General features: G+C 50.2%; 1 protein-coding gene across 1 annotated transcript in view; it reads right to left on the reverse strand.

The window, feature by feature from the left end:
* Nucleotides 1-8,334: 8,334 nt before the first annotated feature.
* LZTS3 (leucine zipper tumor suppressor family member 3) overlaps nucleotides 8,335-22,453 on the reverse strand; it is a 47,620-nt gene continuing 33,501 nt past the window's right edge. Inside the window, exons 2-4 of the mRNA XM_066548795.1 lie at nucleotides 13,086-13,577; nucleotides 10,743-11,573; nucleotides 8,335-9,480 (exon numbers count right to left, since the gene is read on the reverse strand). Coding sequence (XP_066404892.1) covers nucleotides 8,767-9,480; nucleotides 10,743-11,573; nucleotides 13,086-13,538 — 1,998 coding nt within the window. The 5' untranslated portion in view covers nucleotides 13,539-13,577 and the 3' untranslated portion in view covers nucleotides 8,335-8,766. The remainder of the gene's footprint in view (nucleotides 9,481-10,742; nucleotides 11,574-13,085; nucleotides 13,578-22,453) is intronic.

The raw sequence follows: 22,453 nt of genomic DNA on the forward strand, positions 1-22,453 counted from the left end.
GTATTTCCAATGATCACGGCTCCACTGCTGCCAGAAATCTTTCTCCTGCCCACTGCAGGCTTTCAGCACTGGCAAACTGTTTAAATATTGCCTTAAGCCTTGCTTAGCACTTGTGTCCCTTCCTGATATTTCCACCAGCTTTGCTCCGTGTCCACCTCTTCCTTCAGATGAGGTTTTGTGCCCTGGCAAGGGAGAAAATGCCGTTTTCAGGAGGAAATGCCGTTTTCAGGAGGCCCCAGGGCTCTGGAGGAGAGCCACGCTGGCTGAGGGCACCTCAGGCTCTAAATCTGAAGGACCTCCTGGAATCCCTGCCTCACCTCTGTCACCAGAGGGCAGGAGACCTCTCTGATAAAGCTGCTGCCATCGGGAAAGGGGCTGGAATTGCTGGGGTTTTAAAGAAAAACAGCGATTATCTGTTGCTTTTAGTGAGGCTGACAGAGTTGGGTGGGATTGAGTTGAGTAAAAACCTGCAGGAGGTTTTGGATGTGGTGTTTCCTCCCTGCTTGAGGGAAGGTGGATAGACCTTGGCCTGGGGTCCTCACCCCCAGCATCTGGGATCCAACATGAATTTGATGCATTTTGAGTTTGTTCCACTCCTTCAGCCACGTGCTGGGGAAATCAGGGGTGCTCCAGTGGGGGATGTGGTTTTTCCAGGAGAGGGAAGGGGAATTGCCTTCCCACTACTGCAGCTGGGTTGGAATGTGCTGATTCACTCAGGGTGAAGCTTTCCCCCACAAATCCCCATCCCAGCTGTGGATCCATCCCAAAATCCCCCTGGCTCCTCTAGCTGTGGACCCATCCCAAAATCCCACTGGTTCTGCCCAATTCTTCAAGCTGTGGGTCAATCCCCAAATCGCCCTGATTCTCCCAGCTGTGGATCCATCCCAAAATCCCCCTGGTTCTCCCAGCTGTGGATCCATCCCAAAATCCCCCTGGTTCTCCCAGCTGTGGATCCATCCCAAAGTCCCCCTGGTTCTCCCTCCTTCTCCCAGCTGTGATCCATCCCCAAATCCCCCTGGTTCTCCCCAATTCTCCCAGCTGTGGATCTATCCCTAAAATCCCCCTGATTCTCCCACCTGTGGATCCATCCCAAAATCCACCTGGTTCTGCTCCTTTCTCCTAACTGTAGATCCATCCCAAAATCCCCCTGGTTCTGTCCCCTTCTCCAGCTGTGGATCCATCCCAGAAATCCCCCTGGTTTTCCCCAATTCTCCTAGCTGTGACACAAACAATCCACACAGTCCTGTTTTTAAAACGGGGCCTTTCTCCATTTTATTTTTGCCCAATAAAAATCCTTCACAGTCAGGTGGAGAGAGGAGAGCTGGAGATACGTATACATATAGATCTGCATGTCTATTTATATATATACATACCTCTGTACAGATATATTTATATATTTATTCACTGTAGAAAATGGCAAAGGCAGGAGCTCTTCACATCTGGATAACCCAATGGGAACAGACAACAGGCCAGCAGGGAATTGGGAATTGTGGTGGAGTTTTAACAAGAACCTCTGAAACAGATACACCTTTGCTGTACAAAAATCCCAGAATAGTGAGTGTTACCTCTTTTTTTCTTTTTTTTTTTTTTTTTTTTTTTTTTTTGTTCAGCCTTTTGTCTTTAAACACACTTAACCAGAGGCAAAGTCAAGACAACAGTGTTTGGAAGTGACCAAGTGGACAGGAGAGACACCCGACTTTATGGAGTTCTTTTTTTTAAATATTTTTATTATTTTTTTTCAAGTATATATATATATATTTATATATATATAAATTTTAATTTTTTTAGAATTTTTAATATAGTTTTTTAGATTTTTTTTTAAATTTTTAAATAATTTTTTAGGGTTTTTTTTTAGATTTTTAAAATTTTTTTTAAGAACTTTTTGAAGATTTTTTTTCCGATTTCTTTTTTTGATTTTTAAAGGTTTTTTTCCAGGGTTTTTAAAAGATTTTTTTATTTTTTAAGAATTTTTATTTTACCTTTTTCAGATTTTTTTTTTTAGATTTTTTAAAGAATTTTTTTACCTTTTTCAGATTTTTTTTTTTAATTTTTTAAGATTTTTTTTAGATTTTTTTAGGGTTTTTTTGAGGGTTTTTTTTTTTTTTTTAGATTTTTTTGGGTTTTTTTAATGCAAAATCCTGTTTAAACGCAGTTCGGAGAACCAGCAACAGTCGACGCAGAGACAGAACAGTAACAGAGTCGGGTTCAGAACACTTCTGGTTTGAATTCACAGTCAGAAAGAGAGAAAAAGAGAGAGGGGAAAAAAAGAGACAGAGGGAGCCACCGAGGCATCAGAAAACGAGAGGGAAGAAAAGCACAAGGCTGGGGCTGGAGTGACGCTCGGGGAGTGCGGGATGTGTCCCGCAGGAGCTGCTGCAGTGGGACACGGCCAGCAGAGCTCCTGTTATTGCTGGTGAGGTCGGACACCCCCCCCGGGGCAGCTTTGGGGGGACAGCTCTGCATCTGCTGCACTCAGCCACGTCTAAAATGGGTTTGGGGCGAGGGAAAACCTCCCTGGGGTGGTGCCCAGTGCGGCTCCTCTGGGCTCACAGCGATTTCCAGGTCCTGGAGAGTGCAAACGAAGACACCTTGGAGGAGCCCTGGGCTGGGCTCTGCCTGGGAAGGGACTGCATAGACACATCAGCCGGGGGTGCAGCATTGGGTGGTGCTGGGATGCTCCTGCCAGCTCTGCCAGCCCCTGTTCTGCTCCTTTCAGTCATGGGGTGAAGGCATCTTCTCCTCCCAGCTTGGCTCTCAGGAATGGCAGAGCCACAGTGTCCCACTGGTTGTCACCGAAGGTGGCTCCCACGTGGAGAAGACCTGCTGCAGGGACCCAGTGACAGGATGGGTCACACCTGCTGGATGTGGGAAGCTTTGGGCTCTCCAGGCCACCAAGTGGTTGTTTAGAGCCAGACTGGACCTTGCATCCCTTTCCAGAGGAGCTGAGGCCAGGGCTGGAGCTCTGAAGGTATTCACGGGAATGTTGGCTGGCCTGCAGGTGTCAGAGTTGGGAAAAGTCCCTTTGAAATCTCCCTGGAAAATCCTATTGCTTTGGGACAGAAAGCAGAGACTTCCTGCTGGAGAAAACAGGTTTGTGAAAGAGCTGTGGGGACACAGCCTGGTGGTCCAGGCTCCAGAGCTGACACAATTCCCATCATTGGGAGAACCAGGGAGGAGGATTACCCTGAAAATACAGGAGCTTGGTGCTGCCAGCATGGAACATCCTCTTGGGAAGCCAACATCTGCAAACAGCTGGGTGTGATCCCAACCCCCTGATCCACTGCAGGGTCCTGTGTGCCCCTAAGGACCTCAGAAACCCCTCAGACCCCTGTTTTTCCAGAGGGTAGAAGGACCAGGGAGCTCCAGAGCTGGTGGTGAAGTTGTGAATCCCCGTGCAATGATCCCACAGGATTGCAGGCCATGGGAATGTCCTTCAGCAGGAAGCCAGATTGTCCTTGGAGGCAAAGCAGGGCTGATGGAGCTGCCATGGAGATGCCAGAGAGGAGAGGATCAGTGTTCTGGAAAGCTCCTGAGAGCAGGGTTGGGATCACCCATTCCCAGTGGGGGCTGTAGCTCCAGCTTGTCCAGATGTACCTGGGAGAGCACTGGGAGAGGCCCTGACTGCTCCAGTGGGATGGGGATGATCTGAAAGGAGCCAGGAGAGCCTGGAGAGCTGGGGCAGAGGAGCAGCAGGCCACACATGGACAGATCTTTAGCAAGGGGTCTTGGTGAACAGTAAATATAAAGGGGTTTCAAGACTTAAACTGAAGGTTTGGGTTAAATTAACAGCGAGTTGGGCTCTCTTCCATCCCAGGGATGGAGTGGAGAAGGCTGAGAATGGCTGGGGAGCAGAGGCACAGTTGAGAGGCATCTGCCCAAGGCCCAGACCCACCTGAACACCCACCTGCAGGAGCACAGCTCTCCCAGTGGCCTCCTGCCAGGTCTAGGAGCCTTCCTGGAGCAAAGGTGGGTGGAGATGCCTTCAACACCCCAAGCAGGAGAAGTGAAGATCACTCTGCCTTCACCTGGGAGTTTGGTTCCTTGGTGAGGAAGGTGCTGAGAATGCCCTGGGGTGAGCTGTGGAGAGGACACCAAGGGGGCAGCCAGCAGGACCACCAGCTCTCAGGATGCTCATTTTCCTGGACAATTCCCATTGAACCAGAACAATTGACTGGACCCTGTAGTGGTGTCTGCTGCTGACCTATTGCTCTGAAGATGAGAGGCATGAAGTTGCCTGAAGACAAGAAGATGCATGACTTGGTGTGCATCCTCTCTTCTCCTCAAGAAGAAAGGGAATGGCATCCATCCCAACTCCTAGGGACAGCCCCTGGTCCATATTCTCCACGGGAAATGTGTGGAGCTAACTGGTATGGCTGTGGAGGATACTGGTGTCACCAACTGGGGATGATCACCTCGCCCAGGAACTCCTTTCTATCCTGTCTAATCTCTCACAGAGAAGGCCCTTATGGACCTGCAGACATTCCCAGGTGGGACACAGGGAAATCAAGTCCCCTGCCAGCTCTCATTCCCCTTTTCCAGCCCCCACCAGCCTCAGGTCTCTGCAGGAAAGCCGGGACACAGCCCCAGGCATGGAGCCCAGCGCTCTCCAGACATCTTTGGTCATGTTGCTCGTGAGCTCGCTGCCTTGAGCGAGCTATAAAGTGCCACTGCAAGGGGCAGGAGGGAGCAGGATGGTCCTTACTATGGGCAGAGAGCTCAGAGGGACACTCTGGGAACCATTGTCTGTGTGGAGTCTGGCTGTGACACCAGATGGGCACCCTTAACCAGGGGGCCATTGCAAACCTGGCTCAGGGTGACAGCAAGCATCAGAGCAGGACAGAGGGACACCCAGCTGAGCTAATCCCGAGTGGATTGCTCTCCTGGGAGGTGCTGGAGCCCAGATTGCCAGTGCAGCCAGGCCTGGGTCGGGGTGCTGAGCACCCTGTGTGCAGCGCTCGGCCCCGCTCGCCAACAGAGAAGCCACAGAGCCTTCTTGTCTCCTTTTAATCATCAACACACAGAGCTGGGCTCTTATTTACATCCAAATACACTTCTCTCTGTTACAACAGTGTTAGAGCAACAATTCCATTCCTCTCTGGAGTGTGGAAACCCAGAGGTGAGTGACCACCACCAGTGACAGCAGGACTGGGGCCACCAGCTGCCAGCAGACAGTGGTGGGAGCTAAGTGGGGCTGTGTGAGGCACAACAACGTGCCCTGGTTGTGGTGATCACCCTGGGGGTGAGAGGGGAGTGCTGGCATCAGCCCAGCTGGGTTGCTGGGACACTGGTAGCAGCCAGCCTTGGAATGGTGGTGGAGCAAAGCAGCCCTGCTCACTGCAGAGCAAGACCTTCCCTGGCACCAGGACAGCCTGCTTAGCCCACATCCTCATGGGTGGAAGCCTCTGGAGCTGATCAGTGTCCTCTGTTTGCTGTGTGGATGTGCCTGGAGCATGACTGGGCTCTCTACATGGGGGGCCTGTGACACCAGAGCTGCTCCAGGACTGCCACCACTGGCCTGGCTCTCCCAAAAATCTTTGATCATGTATGTGTTGGGTATCCCAGATACCCTTGTTGACCCCATGTGTGGGCAACTGAGCTGAGACCGTCACGGCCACAGCTTGTGGTGGTGGCCAGTGGCAGGTTAGAGAGGATTTTGGGGGCAGCACTTGGAGAATGACACGAGAGCCAGGATGTCAAGCTGAATTCCACTAGCTCCAAGATGCAGGAGACAGCTGGGGGATGGTCAAGCCCAAGCTCTGGGTGGAATTCCATGGGACAGGAACAATTCATCAGCCCTGCCTGAGCCTCCAAGAACATGCTGCCAGCCTCCTTGGCCATTCCCAGGACATGTCACCCAAACACCAGCCTGGCACCCCTTGGCTGTCCTAACCCAGGGCTAAGACCCCAGAGCCTCAACGAAGCTTTTGATGGGAGATTTCATCAACTTGTGAAAGTGTAAAAGGAGCCAGGTGAGCTCCACCTGGGCACAAACGAGGAATCCAGGTGTCTCACCATCATTTTGCTGCATCTCTGCTGAGCAAAGGGCTGGCACAGGGGAGAGGACTTGCTGGGGAGCAGCACATCCAGTTGTGGGGAGGAATCCTGAAGCACAGGAATCCTTTGTGGCAGTTTGGCTCCCAAAACCATCTGTGTTTTTCTGTCACCATTGCAGGGGTGGGATGGTTTCTGCAGGACAGCTGGGGGTGCTGCTTGGGGCATCCTGGGAGAATCCCAAGAGAGGGAAAACCAGCAGCAGAGTGTCTTAGTGGGTGTCTGGAAGGCTCTGTCATGCAGGGAATCCACAGTCGAGGTCTCAGATCTGGACTGAAGCTCTGGATCGATGTGATGCAGTGAGGAAGGTGGAGGGAGGGGACCTTTCCTCCTCCAAGGTGAACAATCTTCACAAGAGCAGACACCAAACATCTGCTTCAGGAGGTGAGACACCAGATCTCCAACCCTGCCACTGTGGGGTGTTTGATTCTGTCTGGAAGGCCTGGAGTATGACATGGAGGAAGCTCTGGGATTTTCCTGGCCAGGTGCATGTGGATTTTGCCCTGCCATGGCAAAGTCTGCAGCTGTGTGGCACTGGCAGGCAGCTGCACTCCTTCCTTGCTGGGCTGATGTCCAAGAGTGCTGGAGATCTTCAGGGTTTGCAGGAGGACTCTTCCCCACACCCATCAGTGGTCAGACCTGACCTAACCTCCCTTTTATGGCTGGTCCAGGGAAAGGGGCTTAGCCTGAGCTGCCCTGGTGTTTTCCATGAGTTGTCTTCTTCCAGCTCCAAAGACATGGGCAGAAAGTGGTGGGAAAAGACAGGAGCTGTCAACTGGGATCTTGAAATGCCCTGATCTTGGCACTTTTCCATTTTCAATGGTTCCGGGGATGTCTGGCAGCTGCCACCAGCTCCTGGCTGGTAGCACTGTCCCATGACTTGGGCTGGTGGGATTAACTGCAGTCTCCACTCTGCTCAGGCTGGAGCTTATCATAACAGTGTTTGTTCTCAAACTGAAGGTCACACCTGGTCGTGAACAGGAGAGCTTTGGGGAGACAGAACATGGAAAATGTGCAGCTTCAGGGCTTTTGTTTGGAAGGTCTTCGGTCCCTCAATGCTTCCAGGTTCTTCCTTGGTGTGCACATGAAATTTAATCTGGCCAAATTCGCCCTGGAGTCACCTCACAGACATTTCAAGACATCCCAGTGCTAATCCTAACTTTTCTCTTCTAGCTGCTCCCCAGGGCAAAGAGCCAAAATCCCCACTCCTATTGATCCTTTGGCCAGTGCAAACTCCACTTTGAAACATTTTTCTTCTCTTTATTGTGACTCATGGTAAAAAACTGTCCATGAAGGAAGAACTGAGCTCACCTTGCCCACCATTTCAAGCAGAATGCCAGGTGTTGCTGCCTCAGTGACTGTGCACGTAGGATTTGGTTTATTATTCTGCCAGGGCATAAGCACTTGCGTGATCTTAAGCATTTTTCCCCTCTTATGACTTCTTTCATGCTCACAGTTAGTAGCTGAGTATTTTCTTGAGCTAGGCCTGTGAGTTGTTCTCTCCATCCCTGGGGTGTGGGATGGCTGTGGGTGCTGTTTGGAATGGCAGAACTGAAGGCTGACTGCTGCAATCCAGCTGTGATGCTGCTGTGCCCCCCCTGCAACTCCTGAGTGAGGCTCGAGTGCTGTTTTTAAGCAGACCCTGGCCCAAGAGAGTGCACCAAGGTGTCACTCGTTTGGGGACAGGGTGGCACAATTGCCCACTTCTGGGGCAGATTGCTAAAGCTTCAGTTTGCATAAACATCCCATGGGTTTGGAGGCTTCCCCAAACCTTGATTCCATTGACTTTGGGAAGTAAGAGGGCTGTTGGGAAGGGAAACTAGCTCGGATTTCCAAGCTTTTTTCTTGCTGTAGCCAGCTTGGGTACAAAGTAAGGGGGCCAAGGCAGAGGTGGGAGGGTGTTTCTGCTCCCAGGGTTGGTTACAGCCTGGGAGAGGAGTGGAACTGCAGGAGGAAACCACAAGGAAGTGAAAACGCAGCATGTGTTAAGCTCTGCTGAGCCTCCAGAGAGGCTCCTGCTGGGACATCATTCCTTGTTGGCTTCTCTTACCAGGACAGGCTCATCCTGCTCCTCAAGGATGTCCTAACCTCTTGCAGCCAGGGCAAGAGGGAGTTGTCTGGTAGAGATATGTCTGGTTTCACTGAAATCAGTGGCCAAGCTCGCACTGACTTCACTAAGACCACCGTCTGGACAGGATACTTGATGCAGAACACTTGAGTTTGCTCATGATCCCAAGAGCTTCGCTCCATTAGCCAATGTGGCTAAAAACGTCCTGGAAAAAAAAAAAACAAACCCAAAAAACAACAAACCTGCCACTTTGAACTGTTTTGCTGCACGTAAATGCTTGGAAAACCAAAGAAACCAAATACAACCCTCCAAAACAACCAACCAAAGAAGGGTGAATTGTAGGAGAGGGGGTGGCAGCCTCTAGTGAAGTAACAGTCAGGGCAGATTACAAAAGAGCCAATTGACCCTCACCAGCTGTACTAGGAAAAATCCCCAGCCGAGATGTGGCATTGTCGATAGAAAACCAACGCACATCCACAGTTATTGTACCTACAGAGCACAGAAATGGAGAGTGAGGGTGATGGAGCCTGGTGGGAGCACGCTCACACCGCTCCCACGGGAGCGCGTTATCCTTCGGAAGATCTCTGGCTTGAGTAGGTAGTACATGCACAGCAATAAAAAATTCTGTCGTGTCACCTCGGCCCCCCTCAGATCTCGGTGGACTCTATCCTCTCGAGCCTGGAGGGAGTCCATGTCTTCTTCTCCTCGGTGTGCGGGGGGCTGGTGGCCTTGGTGTTCATCTCGTTGACCTTGTGCTCCAGGAGCTGATTCTTCTGGTACATCTCCACGTAGTTCAGCTGCAGCTGCTTCTGGTACTTGATGACCTTCTCCTTCTCCTCCTGCCACGTGCGCCGCTCCTCCTCGAAGTCCATCACCTGCTGCTCCCGCTGCTGCCGCTCCAGCTTCAGCTCCGTCTGCAGCCTCTCCACCTCCCTCCTCAGGCTGTTCACGCTGTCCTCGCTCTGCCGCTGCATCTTGGCCTCGTCGCTCTCGCAGGCCAGCGGGTCCCCCCGCAGCTTGTCCCCGAGGTCCCCGCCAAAAGACCCCGCGGGCCCCATGCTGGCAAGTGTCCGCTTCAGGCCGGAGACCTCCAGCTCACAGTGGTTCAGTTTTTCCCTCAGCACCTGGACCTCGCTCATCTTCCTCTGCAGCTCGCCCTCGCAGATCTCCAGGTTGACACTCTTGGAGCTGTAGGAGTCCTTCAGGGTGAGGATCTGCTCCTCTTTCTCCCGTAGGAAGTTCTTGCCTTCCTTGAGCTGCGACCGCAGGCCCACAATCTCGTTGAGCTTCTGGGAGACATCGGCTTGGGAGTCCTTCAGCTGCTGCTTGAGCAGGGAGATCTCACCTGCCTTCTGGCACACCTGCGGGGAGAGCACTCGTGAGGCTGGCGGGTGGCAGCGAGGAGCTGCTTGTCCCCTCAACTGCCCATGAAACAACCCTGCCCAAGGACCCAGCCTTCACCGTGCCACCAACCCTGCCCAAGGACCCAGCCTTCACCGTGCCACCAACCCTGCCCAAGGACTCAGGCTTCACCGTGCCACCAACCCTGCCCAAGGACCCAGGCTTCACCATGCCACAGACCCTGCTCAAGGACCCAGGCTTCACCATGCCACAGACCTAGAAGTTGTCCCCACCTCTGTGTTTTTTCCCTCAGAGACCTGATGCTGTTCCCAGCTGGAGTTGCCCAAACAGCCAAGCCCTGTGCTGTGGTCCCCACCAGCGATGCTTCGCTCCTGCCTTCATCTTCCTCTCCCACCCACAAACCCGCGGGGCTCCATCCCAAACCTTCTGCTGAACATCTGCAAATGGCACATTTCAGAGCCTAATTAATCCCAGCTTCATTGACTTTCCATCAGGATTGGCAGAATAAGGTCGTCTGGATTCTAGAACTATGTTTTGCCTCTGCACTCTTAATAAATTTAAAGTTTCTAGCCTGTGCATGGAAGGATTAAAATTCTTCACATGACCAAGCTGAAAAAACGGTATGTTAGCACTGGCTATACAAACAGACCTTGATAAAATGTTCTAAAAATAGAAACAGTGGGAAAAAGTTATGTAGGACTCAACAGGAGAACTAGAAAGAAGAATGTGTCTTTCAGCCTTTTAAGAGAGATCAACTTATTAACAACCAAATAAAGTATGTTACAATGGAAAATGTGAGGTAAACATGGCTCTATCAATGTCATTCTTAGCTCAGTTGCTTTTATATCTTCAATTTTAAAAAAATCAAATATCTGAAAACCGGTGTCAAGGTTTGCCCAAATGCAAATGGTAAAAGAATTTAATTAAAATAGACTTAAACCCATTTTTGGCAGGCACAAGTACCTGTGTGGAAAGACCTGTATTCCGTGAAACTGGATTTGAATGTCACGACTTGGAGTGACCAGACTGTGAAGTCAAATTATTAACCAGCACAGGAGGGTGTGCACAAAAAAGTTGTGCTTATTTTAGCTTAATTGAAATCAGCAGGCCTGGGACTCAGACAAGTGAGGTGACAAGTGTCACCTGTTACCCGGAGGTCACCAACCCATGGTTGTTATCTGTGGGCATGTGGGAGGAACTTTGGGTCACCAGATCCCACAATGGAAACCTCATTTACGGCCTGTTACAACAACACTCTTACCTCCCACTTGGTCTCTTCAATCTTTGGGAGAAACTCAGCCTGCTCCTTCTTGAAAGCCACAAATTTCTTCTCCAGCTCCTCTCGCTGCTGGAGGAGTTGTCCCATGTCATCCTGGAGTTTTTTTTTCTCCTGCTGGAGCTTGAAGATTTGGAGCTGCAGAGCCTGCTGAGCCCGCTGCGCCTTTTTGGACACCTGCTGCAACTTGTTGGCATAGTTCTGCCTCAGGTCCTCCATTTCCCTCTCCCAGATCTTCTGCTTCTCCTCGAACACCTGGAAGATGGCCGCCTCACTCTTGTCCAGGTTCCTCCTCATCTGGAGCACCTCCTGCTCCTTCTCCCACAGCCTGTCCTCCAGGTCCTGGATGATGTCATCGGTCGAGGGCGAGTGGAAAGGCATGGTTTCGTTGAGATGGTTCAGCCTGCTGAAGGACGAGGTGCTCTTGCTCGAGGACCGCCCGCTGTCTGAGGTAGATATCCCGTTGTACCCCACGATGTTCTTCTCCACGTAGGTGGTCCCGATGCGGTTGATGTGGCTGGTGGAGGCGCTCATGGGGCCCACGTGCTGGCTGTAGCCCGTGCCATAGGTGGGCAGGCTGGTCAGGGAGTTACGGCCCGAATCCGAGAGTCCCCCGCCCTGGTTTGTAGTCCTGTTAAGGCTGCTCTTGTCGAGCCCGCCCTTGGGCGCGGACGGGCTATTGCTGTTGGCGTGGTTCAAGCTCTTTCTGTTCTCTGCCATCCCGTTGCTCTGCGGCGGGCAGAGGTTCTGCATGGAATGGAAGTTTTTAGGAACTACTGGTTTAAAGGCTGAGGGTCTAACTAAGGGCTCATTGCTCTGCAAAAAGGAAAAAGGAGCAGGCATCAAACACGGCAGGAGGCTCAGTATCAACACACAAAAGAGACACATCGGCGCAGGGTGGGGCTCATGCAGCTTGGGCTGGCTCCTTATCCCACCTTGTTACACATTTGGGGTTGCACATGAGGGACCTGTGGTCACTCAAAGGGCAACACTCTCTTCCCTTCCTTCAGATGAAAGGAAACAATCTTTTCACCCCAAACCTGCATGACTCACCCCAAACCTGCATGATTTTTCTCTAGAATACTCCTTGGGTTCTCTTAGTGCTTGTCACAAGTAGGGCTGCCCCTTGCTTACCAGACCTGACCAAAATAACTCTAATTTTTGCTGATTATATTTCTAGCCTTGAGGTTGCATTGCCCTTTTGCTGAAAGCTGAATTGAACCCTTGGATTAGCAACCCTCAGGAGAATCACATCTCCTTCCTGCCAGCAGTGAACTGTGCCTGTGGGGACCTCATGTCCTGGTTGTCCTCGGACAGGAGCAGGTAGGAGCTGTGACAGCAGTGACACCAGGCAAGGAACATGCTGGAGCTGCTCTTCATTTGAAATTTGTGTTTTCTGTGGCATAAGCAATGCTGGGGGACAATAGACCACCATTGTAAGGGATTTAGAAAGGATTTTAAAGCCTTGCACATTCCTCACCCCATCAATGCACCGTTAGAAACAAAATTTTCCTCAAAAGGGGATTGAGTCTCCCCCATTGCAGATTGGATTTTAAGTGAAAATTAAACTGCAGGAAGCAAAGGTATTTTGAAAATGCGTTTTAGGAGAAACAGAATAAATCCCACTGAACAGGTTGGAGGCTGGAGACCAAGTGTGAGACTGAGATGGACTGCAGGGGCTCTTGGATTAACAACCCAGGAGAAAAGACCACCAAATGCTGCACAAATAATACTGGACACAAATTGTGGAAGTCACTGGAGCAGAGCAGCAGGCAACATAAAGCACTGCTGGGGCTCTGTCCCTCCAGGCCTGGGAGATTTTGCTCCCTGAAGCCAGTATGAGCCATGAGAATGGGCTGGGCTGGGAGATAACGTTCCCAAGCCTTTTCCCTCACAAGGGGCACTGGGATTGGGAACAGATGCTTGTGGCTGCTTTCAAACATCAGCTTTAGGTGTCAGTGGGTGGTTGGAAACTGCCTATAAAAGGCACAATACACACAAAAACAGGAGTGGGACTCAGATGCTGGACCTACAAACAGGGGCCAACTCCAGCTCCCTCCCCATCCTTCAGGGAGGTAGGCACAACATCTCAGGGAAGCTGGAATAGCCAGTGACTTAAATGAGCTGTGTGTGGAAGACCTGTGGTCATGCTCTTGGTTTCCTCAAGAGCTAACAACACCCCTGAAAGTTGTAAGAATTATCTCATCTCTACATTGAAATGTACAAAACAAAAACAAGACCATCAAGACTGCCCCATCACCCAAGGCCTCCTGGCCTGTGCTTCCAGAGAAGTGCCACGGCCACCCAGCTGCTCCAGGAGGTGCTCACCTGGTCCAGTTTGCCAGAAATTGGCAAAATCTTTGGTGGGTTACCGGGCTCTCGGTACTGGGGCGGCGGCGGCGGCAGGTTCTTCTCGTTGTTGGCGGTCACGTTCCCGCAGATGTCCACCTTCACCTTCTCGCTCTTACGCGCCTCGCCGTTGATGTAGAGCGAGTTGGAGACTTTCTCCGACTTGTAGGTCTTCTCCTCGCCCGAGTAGCGGTGGGGGATGTCCCGTCCGGAGTAGCCGTTGCGCGGCCCCTCGGCGGGGCGGCCGCCGCTCTGCGTGCGCGTGCCCACGCTCTTCATGGCGAACTCCTGGTCGTTGGCCACGCCGCTGCCCACGCTCCCCATGGCGCTCCGGGGGATGGTCTGGGAGTAGCGCGGGGCAAAGCCGTGGAAGCTCTCCGGGCTGGGGTAGGCCGGGTCACTGAGGACGGGCAGCGTCTCTAGCGTGGCCATGGCAGCGTAGGGGTGAGGTGGAGGCGCAGCTCAGTGGCACTGGGAGAAGGAGAGGGGGAAAAAAAGGGTTGTTAGAGAGGTGGCTTTTGTCTGCCGTGCCCTTCTGCAGATCAAAATTAAGTCCTGGTGATTGTCCCTGTTTTCTGAAAAAAAAAGTGCTGTGCCCTTTGCAGATCAAAATTGTGTCCTGCTGATTGTCACTGTCATATTTTCTGAAAAATCTCTTTGTCCAGGATTTTCTCCTGGGAAACTGAGAAGCCTCAGAGGAAAAGGAAAAAACAATATTATCTCGTTTTTTCTCTCCCGTGTTTTTCTCCTTTGTAATGTGGTTTGGAGATTGTTTATCCAGCATGTGAATTGTTTTTTACTTAATGACAGATCACAGCCAGCTGTGTTGGGACTCTGGAAGCAGTCAGGACTTTTAAATTAGTATCTTGTTAAGCCTTTTGTAATATCCTTTCTGTATTCTTTAGTATAGTTTTAGTATAATGTAATGTAATATAATGATATTATGATTAATATAATATAATAGAATAGAATAGAATAGAATAGAATAGAATAGAATAGAATAGAATAGAATATAAATTAGCCTTCTAAGAACATGGAGTCAGATTCTCAATTCCTCCTTTGTCCTGGGGACCCAGCAAATACCACAGCTGGGGTTCTCCTCTTCTGTGGGAGCCCCAGATGCCTTGGAGGAGCAGCATTCCCCAAACTCCACCCACTGTTATCAAAGAGTTCCTAATCTTCTCAATCCAAGGGTTGTGGTTCCCAGGGAAGTGAGTTGCATGGATTTTAGTAGGCACAGCTCTATGGCACTGGTGAGACACAACCATTTGCTGTGCCCAAGTTTGAATTGTTTCTGTCACTTTTCCCAGGTTTGAGTAAGTTTTTGTTCCCATAGGGATGGAAGGTCTCCTGGTCCTGGTTCATACATCACTCCCTCCAGCACATCCCTTAGGGATGACACCACAAGGTTTAAGCAACACAATTTCCATCTCTTTCTTGGGATTGTAGCTCACCTGAACTTGAGCTTTTAAAAAGATGCTTTTGAGCAGGTGTCATCATAAATTTTCTTTGAAATCTTTATTCCCCTTCTCCATTTGATTCCTACTTAGGCTGTGCCTTGGGCTGGCCAAAACTAGGCCATGGGACATGGATAACATGCAAATAATGGTTTCAAAAGTTGTCTTTCACTAGGGTTGTCCTGGGACCAGTTATCCTTGGGACCAATTCTCAGCTGTCTAGATGCTCTTCATCAGCTTTTACACAAAGGTGTAAAATCTTATTTAAGGAAATAAAAGACCCACAACAACCTTTTTTTTTTTTTGTTGCCTCATTGAATAATGGAGAATTTGAACCTGTACCAGCCAAGGATCTCATTACCTGAAGGAAGGGAGAAAGTGCATTGCAAATTTTGAGTGATTGAGCCAAACCTGGAGGAGCAAGGCCAGTGGCTTGTGGACAGCTGTGGCCACTCAGCTGACCATTGTCCACCTGCCCTACTGAGTTCATTGACTCAGTCCCCATGGGCCAGAATTGATGCTTTTCTTTTGTCTCAGGCACCCTCAGTTCCAGGATTTCCAGGATAATCCATCCTGACAGCCTGGAGACTAAAGCAGGACTTAAAGGCAGCAGAAGCTGCAGGTTTCCCTGTGGATGGGATAAAAATAGTGATGCCCTTTGGAGAAAGGCTCAGGGATGGCAGCAGTCAGGCAGGACCAGCAGGAAGGGGAGATGGAGAAAATCCCCATTTCAGTGGGGTTCTCCCTCTCCTTGGGGTAGGGATGCTCATTCAGCCCTCCCTGAGTAAAGCAGAGCTGGGTTTATTTCCCTGGAGAGCAAGCTGAGGTCTGGAGCTCAGCTCCCACGTGGTGTCTCACAGGGCCTTGCTATTTGCACTAATAATGGAATGGAAAAAGAATTAAAAAGGTTAAAGCACAGGGGCTGTGCTGCTCAACTTTGCTCTTATTAAACTCTGTTTCTGGAGGCTTCTCCTCACCCTTTCCCAGCACCCTGCCCTGACCAAAGTACAGCCTGAGTGGCAGATGTGGTAACTGCTGTGCCAGAGGGAGAGGACACACAGCTGTTGAGATGGGATTTAAGGTCCCTTCCAACCCAACCCAGCCCATTCTGGGATTTTATGATTATTTGTAATCCCATTTCTGGGATTTTACGATCAACAAGCATTAAGTGGGCACTTTGTGGTCCCTGCTGAGGACACCCTGCATTTTGCACCTCTGTCCCCAGCAGATGATCTCATGTCATTCCCTGATCAAAGTCCAAAGACCAGGCAGTAAAGGAGGATCACACAAGCACGTGATCCTCCACAGCCAAAACATGAGTATTTATTGGTCATAAGTGACAAAACCCCTGCCAGCAGCAAGGAGTGGCAAGGTCTGGCCACGTATGAGACATGTGACATTTGGACACGTGCTCTGAGCAGCACTTAAAGGCTCATGAGCCCATCACACCCCTAAAGACACTTCCCAAAGAACATCAGCATAATTTATTATGATATGATATGATATTATACTAAAACTCGAGAATACAGAATGGATCTTACAGAAGGCTTAACAAGATACTAATTAAAAACTCGTGACTGCTTCCAGAGTCCTGACACAGCCTGACTGTGATCTGTCATTAAGTAAAAACAATTCACATGTTGGATAAACAACCTCCAACCACATTCCAAAGCAGCAAAACACAGGAGAGAAAATGAGCACCTGGAGACTTGGTTGGGCTGTGGGGTGATGAGGAAGGATGGAGAGCACCCACCTGAAGCCACACTCAACCAACGGTGCCTTTGGAATTTGTGAGTCAAGGGAAGACTTGTTGTCCTCCTAATTTAGGAACAACCTGCTTTTCAGTGACTTTGGGAATCTTTATAGGCTGTGATTTCTTTTTATGGGACACCAGGCACCACGGGAGGGATGTGCTGGAAGGTCTCAGCTCCAGACAAGGAAGTGGCATTGTCTCCTTGCAGTGCTCCCCAGCCAGCCAGGGAGAAATCCAGGTTACTTTTCCCTCACTGGGTAAATTTCACGGTGACATTTGCACATTTACATTGACTCTCTGAGGGCAGGGATGAGGTCACTGGAAAGTTTGATCCTTCCAAAAGGAAAAAAAAAAAAAAAAAAAAAAGGCCAACACAACAAGAAGCATTTTCTTTTAACTGGGAATCATCCAAGAAAATATTCTGAAAAAAAAACCCCTTGTTCTTAGCTTGTGTTTACTGCAAACCCGGGATCTGATAAACAGAGCATACAGACAAGTGTTACAAATATGTTATTAGGGAGATTCCAGAAGTGCCAAGAGCTCCCTGACAGTACAGCTTTGTTTGCCAAAAAGGGCCATTTTTTGCCTGAGAACAACAACCCCTGGGTTTGTATCTTCTGGTCAGCTCCAGTTCCCAGTCAGGTTTTACATTGGTTGTTCCTCAGCTGAACTGTGAGATCAAATTTTGAGCACAGGAATAACATTGCCATGCTCCAGCACAGAGCAGGAGAGTCTTTTTTTTCTCCTTCCAGGTATGGGGAAATGTGTGACTAAAAACTCCCCCAGGACATTTCTTCTCCTTAAGTCTCATCATCTCTGGGGCAAGAGGACAAGGGGGAATGGCTTCAGACTGACAGGGCAGGGTTATGTGGGATACTGGGGAGAAATTCTTAACTGAGGGTGGGCAGGCCCTGGCACAGGGTGCCCAGAGAAGCTGTGGCTGCCCCTGGGTCCCTGGCAGTGCCCAAGGCCAGGCTGGACAGGGCTTGGAGCAGCCTGGGACAGTGGAAGGTGTCCCTGCCCATGGGAGGAGATTGCAACTGGGTAATCTTTAAGGTCCCTTCCAAACCAAACCATTCCATGATTCCATGAGAACTGCCTCCCTCCCATGGGAGCATGAACTGACAGTTCATGTTTGAACTTTTCACAAACTTTGTTTGTGATTCCCAAGGGTGCTGAGCCTGTCCATGAGCACAGGGAGGCTGAGGGAAGCCAAGTGTTTGCCTTTACCTGTGACCGTGTTCACAGGGGTCTGAGGATGAGGGAAGAGATGAGGATCTGACTGCATGTTTCAGAAGGCTGATTTATTATTTTAGATATATACTATATTAAAACTATACTAAAATAATAGAAGAGAGGATTTCATCAGAAGGCTGGCTAAGAATAGAAAAAGAAAGAATGATAACAAAGGCTTGTGGCTCGGACTCTCTGTCTAAGCTAGCTCACTTTGACTGGCCATTAATTAGAAACAACTGCATGAGACCAATCACAAATTCACCTGTTGCATTCCACAGCAGCAGATAACCATTGTTCACATTTTATTTTTGAAGCTTCTCAGCTTCTCAAAAAGAAAAATCCTAAAAAAAGATTTTTCATAAAAGACGTCTGTGACATTTACCAGCATTTCCTTCCCAAGTCCATCCTTCAGGAGGAAAGCAGAGTCACCCTTGAGCATGGCTGGGTGACCTTCTCTGAGCAGGGACACTGGGAATCCACACACTCCACATTGCACCCCCTCCCCATCCCATCCAACTGCAGCTTTCCATTGCACCACCTCCCCATCTCATCCACCTGCTGTGGCCACTTGGCCTTTCCTCGCCTGGGAGGCAGCAATATTCTGATGCCTGATGCAGAAAATCTGGGGTGAAATGTCCTTTTCCCCAGCTGTGCCAGGCAAACTCTGCATGTCCAACTCTTACCAAGGTTTCCAGCCCTGCCTGCAACTCCAGGACACTCCTGGATGTTATTGTAAATACAGAAATTTGTAAAATAACAACTTCACCTTCCAATTTGCTCTACCCAAACCATTCAGTGAATGCCTTCCAGTTAAGAAAGAAGAAAAATTGCTCTGAGATAAGCAGCTAAATGGTTAACCAAGACTAAATTATGGAGGCCTGGCTCTGTTGCTGCCTGAGGAGGTTAATTGTTAACACTGTCCTAACAAAGGCTTTGGGGAGGCAGACACACACACAGACACACCTCAGCACCATGCCAGGGGAGAAGGGAAGGGAGAAGGGAATCAGAGAAGGGAATCAGGGGAAGGAATCAGGGAAGGGAATCAGTCATGGCTCTTGGGCACCAGCAAAGGCCCCAGAGCAAAGCAGGGCTTGGCACCCGTGCCCATCCCAGGCATGAGGTGCTGCCAGCACGGGCAACAAAGGCACCTGAAGGTCAAAACTTCCCTCTCTTGCCAACTTTGGTGACAGGTGTGCCCCTGACCTTCATTAGTCAGGTTTGTTTGCTTAACGAGGGAGCAATTAGTGACACTATGAACCCTGCTCTGTTGTTATTGTTGGGGTAGGGCTGCACCTGCCCTGTGTTTACAGCTCAGGTTGGCTCTGCCAGTTTGTTGGCAGCAATGCCAAGGGGTTGGCTTGGTTTGGTTGGAGGAGAAAAAGTCAACATGTCCTGGGGTGGTGGAGCAGGTTGGAAAGGGTGGAAAAAGAATGGCTGTGATAATTTCACCTTGATCCAGGAGGAGATGTGGAGTGGGAAGGGAGGGACAGGAATGGGTTAGCAGTGAGACAGACCCTGTAGGGAGCAAAGCCACCTGTGTGCAGTGAGGTGTTAATAAATAAACCCTGGGGCAAAACCACCACTGAAACCCAAGACTTGCACTTGTAGAATCATAGAATCACTGAATTACTCAGCTTAGAAAAACCCTCTAAGACTGTGGGGTCTAACTGCTCCCACAGCACTGCCAGGGCCACCACTGACCGTGTCCCCAAATGCCACATCCCCATGGCTTTTAAATCCCTGCAGGGATGGGACTCCAACACTGGCCTGGACACCCTTTCCATGAAGAAATTTTTCTAAATATCCAATCTAAACCTCTCCTGTGTAGAGGCTGTTCCCTCTTGTCCTCTTAGTTTCAGTCACATCCCTCTTCCTCTCCCTCACCTTTTCTCGTACATCACATCCTCCAAAAAGGCCACTCAGCTGCTGCTCTGCGTCCCATGTGTCACAGGCCATCACTTGCCACCTCCTTATGGCTGTGCTGTCCCAAACCTGGCTGAGAGCTGCTCCACTGGGATTTATTCAGGAGGCAAGGACACCACAGCTCCCCTCCCACCTGGCTCCAGTGCCCAGCACCTCCTGTTCTCCTACACCCTCCTCAAGTTGCTCATTCTGAAGAGGGGAACAGAATGAGCTTTTCTTGTCCCTCACAGGCATTTTTTCCAGCCCTCAAGTAACTCTTGTGGCTCTTTTCTGCACCTCCTCCTACTCCTTTCCCCCCATCCTGGCTTGGTGGCTGCCAGGTTTTCCTCTGCCACAGGAACACACTTGAACCTGTCTGCAAAAACATGCAGATCTCCAGCTTTTCAACCACAAGCTTTTTCCACAACCAAAAGCCAAATGAACTCAGAAGAACAACTCCTGCTCCTTCCCCAGGTCACAGACCTCGCTTTTCCCATTTATCCCTGCACTGCAGATCTTTTTCTCCCCATTCAGAGCTAAAAATCAAACTCAGGAAGGCAGTTGGAGGGTCAAGTAGTGGCAGATCCTTGCAGCCACCCTCAGACTCCTCTTGGGCTGTGGGGCTGCTGTGTATCTGCACATTTTCCATCTTTCTGTGCAAAGGATTTACGATTGGATTTACTTTTGGACACAATCCTGAGTAATGTGCCCTAGGGCACCCTGCTGGAGCAGAGAGGTTGGACTTGAACTGCCCAGCATGGCAATCCTGCCTAGGAACATTTGGGAATGTGGGGACCACCCTGTCCCTCTGTGACCCCCCCAGTTTCCAGCTATGCCTGTCCCAGCACCTGAGAGCACTGAGGGGTCTGCACAGGGACCTGCAGCATCCTCTGGATAACTGGAAAGTTCCAAGTTCAAAGCCCTCAGCCCTCCCAGTACAATCCCATATCTCGTATCCCAGTTCCTTGCTCCACTTTCTGACCAAAGGACATGGTGGGTACCAGACTGTCCCATCCCATATCCCATGTTCCATATCCCATATCCCTTTTCCTTGTTGCACTTTCTGACCAAAGGACATGATGGGTACCAGACTGTCCCATCCCATATCCCATATTCCATATCCCATATCCCTTTTCCTTATTGCACTTTCTGACAAAAGGACATGGTGGGTACCAGACTGTCCCATCCCTTATCCCATATCCCATATTCCATATCCCTGTTCCTTGCTCCACTTTCTGACCAAAGGACACGATGGGTACCAGACTGTCCCATCCCTTATCCCATATTCCACATCCCATATCCCAGTTCCTTGCTCCACTTTGTGACCAAAGGACATGGTGGGTATCAGACTGTCCCATCCCATATCCCTTTTCCTTATTGCACTTTCTGACCACAGGACATCCCATATCCCATATTCCATATCCTTGCTCCTTGCTCCACTTTCTGACCAAAAGACATGATGGGTACCAGACTGTCCCATCCCATCCCATATCCCGTATCCCATACCCCATATCCCTTTCCCTGTTGCACTTTCTGACCAAAGGACATGGTGGGTACCAGACTGTCCCATCCCATATCCCATATCCCTTTTCCTTGTTGCATTTTCTGACCAAAGGACACGATGGGTACCAGACTGTTCCATCCCTTATCCCATATTCCATATCCCATATCCCTTTTCCTTATTGCACTTTCTGACCAAAGGACATGGTGAGTACCAGGCTGTCCCATCCCATATCCTCTATCCCATATCCCATTTCTGAGACAGGAGGATCACACTTTGCTTTTCTCTCCTGAAGAGAGGGGGTGGCAGCATTAGGGGCACGCAGGTCCCAGTTTTGGGGGGTTTTGGGGGGTTTTGGGGGCTGAGCTTCCTCGGGCTGCTGTGGGAAATAAAAGTGAGCCGGCTCAGAAGCATTTCCTTTCCTCCTGCTAATGAGATAATTACAGCCTTTTGTATTCTGGGAAACGACTTTCTCATTATGGGGGCCGCATCAGCTATTTACATAATAAGGCTGAAACAAAGGAGATGAGATGAAAAGGCCCAGGCAGCTCCTTCGGGGAGCTCTGTTGAGCTGCCAAGGGACAGCCTGGATGACAGATTCCTGCATCCCCAGAGCTCCTCTGGTCTGGAGTGGGTGGCAGCACTTGATTCAGGATGTCCCCAGCATGGGATGCTCCTCACTCTCAGCTGTGAGGGTCCCCAGGGTCCCTCTTAAACCACTCACTGCAATTCTCGATGCCAGAGGGTTTGGGAGGGTGGCCACGAACCCAGACCCACATCAAGGAGAGTCCTGGCAGGATTTGTGGGGCTCACAGAGGCACCTGGAGACCACCAGAGGATGTCTGGTACCAAACTGGCCTGTCCCTTGTCCCATCTGCCGTGTCCCAGTTTCCTCCAGTTGTGGTCAAGGGACATTCTGGGTACCAGCCTGTCCCACTCCATATCCCATATCCCATATCCCTTTCTCACCAAAGGACATGATGGGTACCAGCCTGTCCCATCCCATATCCCTTTCTCACCAAAGGACATGATGGGTACCAGCCTGTCCCATTCCATATCCCATATCCCATATCCCCTATCCCATATCCCTGCTCCACTTGCTAACCAAAGGACATGATGGGTACCAGCCTGTCCCATCCCATATCCCATATCCTTTTCTCACCAAAGGACATGATGGGTACCAGCCTGTCCCATCCCATATCCCATATCCCCTATCCCCTATCCTCTATCCCCTATCCTCTATCCCCTATCCCATATCCCTGTTCCTTGTTGCACTTGCTGACCAAAGGACGTGATGGGTACCAGACTGTCCCATTCCATATCCCATATCCCCTATCCTCTATTCCCTATCCCATATCCTGTCCCACATCCCACATCCCATATCCCACATCCCACATCCCTGTTCCTTGCTCCACTTTCTGACTGAAGGACATGATGGGTACCTGACTGTCCCACACCCCATTTCCCTGTCCCCCCAGCTGGCCAAGGGATGCATTGG

Source organism: Molothrus aeneus, chromosome 4 (genome assembly GCF_037042795.1).
Source record: "Molothrus aeneus isolate 106 chromosome 4, BPBGC_Maene_1.0, whole genome shotgun sequence".
In the NCBI taxonomy this organism is placed as follows: domain Eukaryota; kingdom Metazoa; phylum Chordata; class Aves; order Passeriformes; family Icteridae; genus Molothrus; species Molothrus aeneus.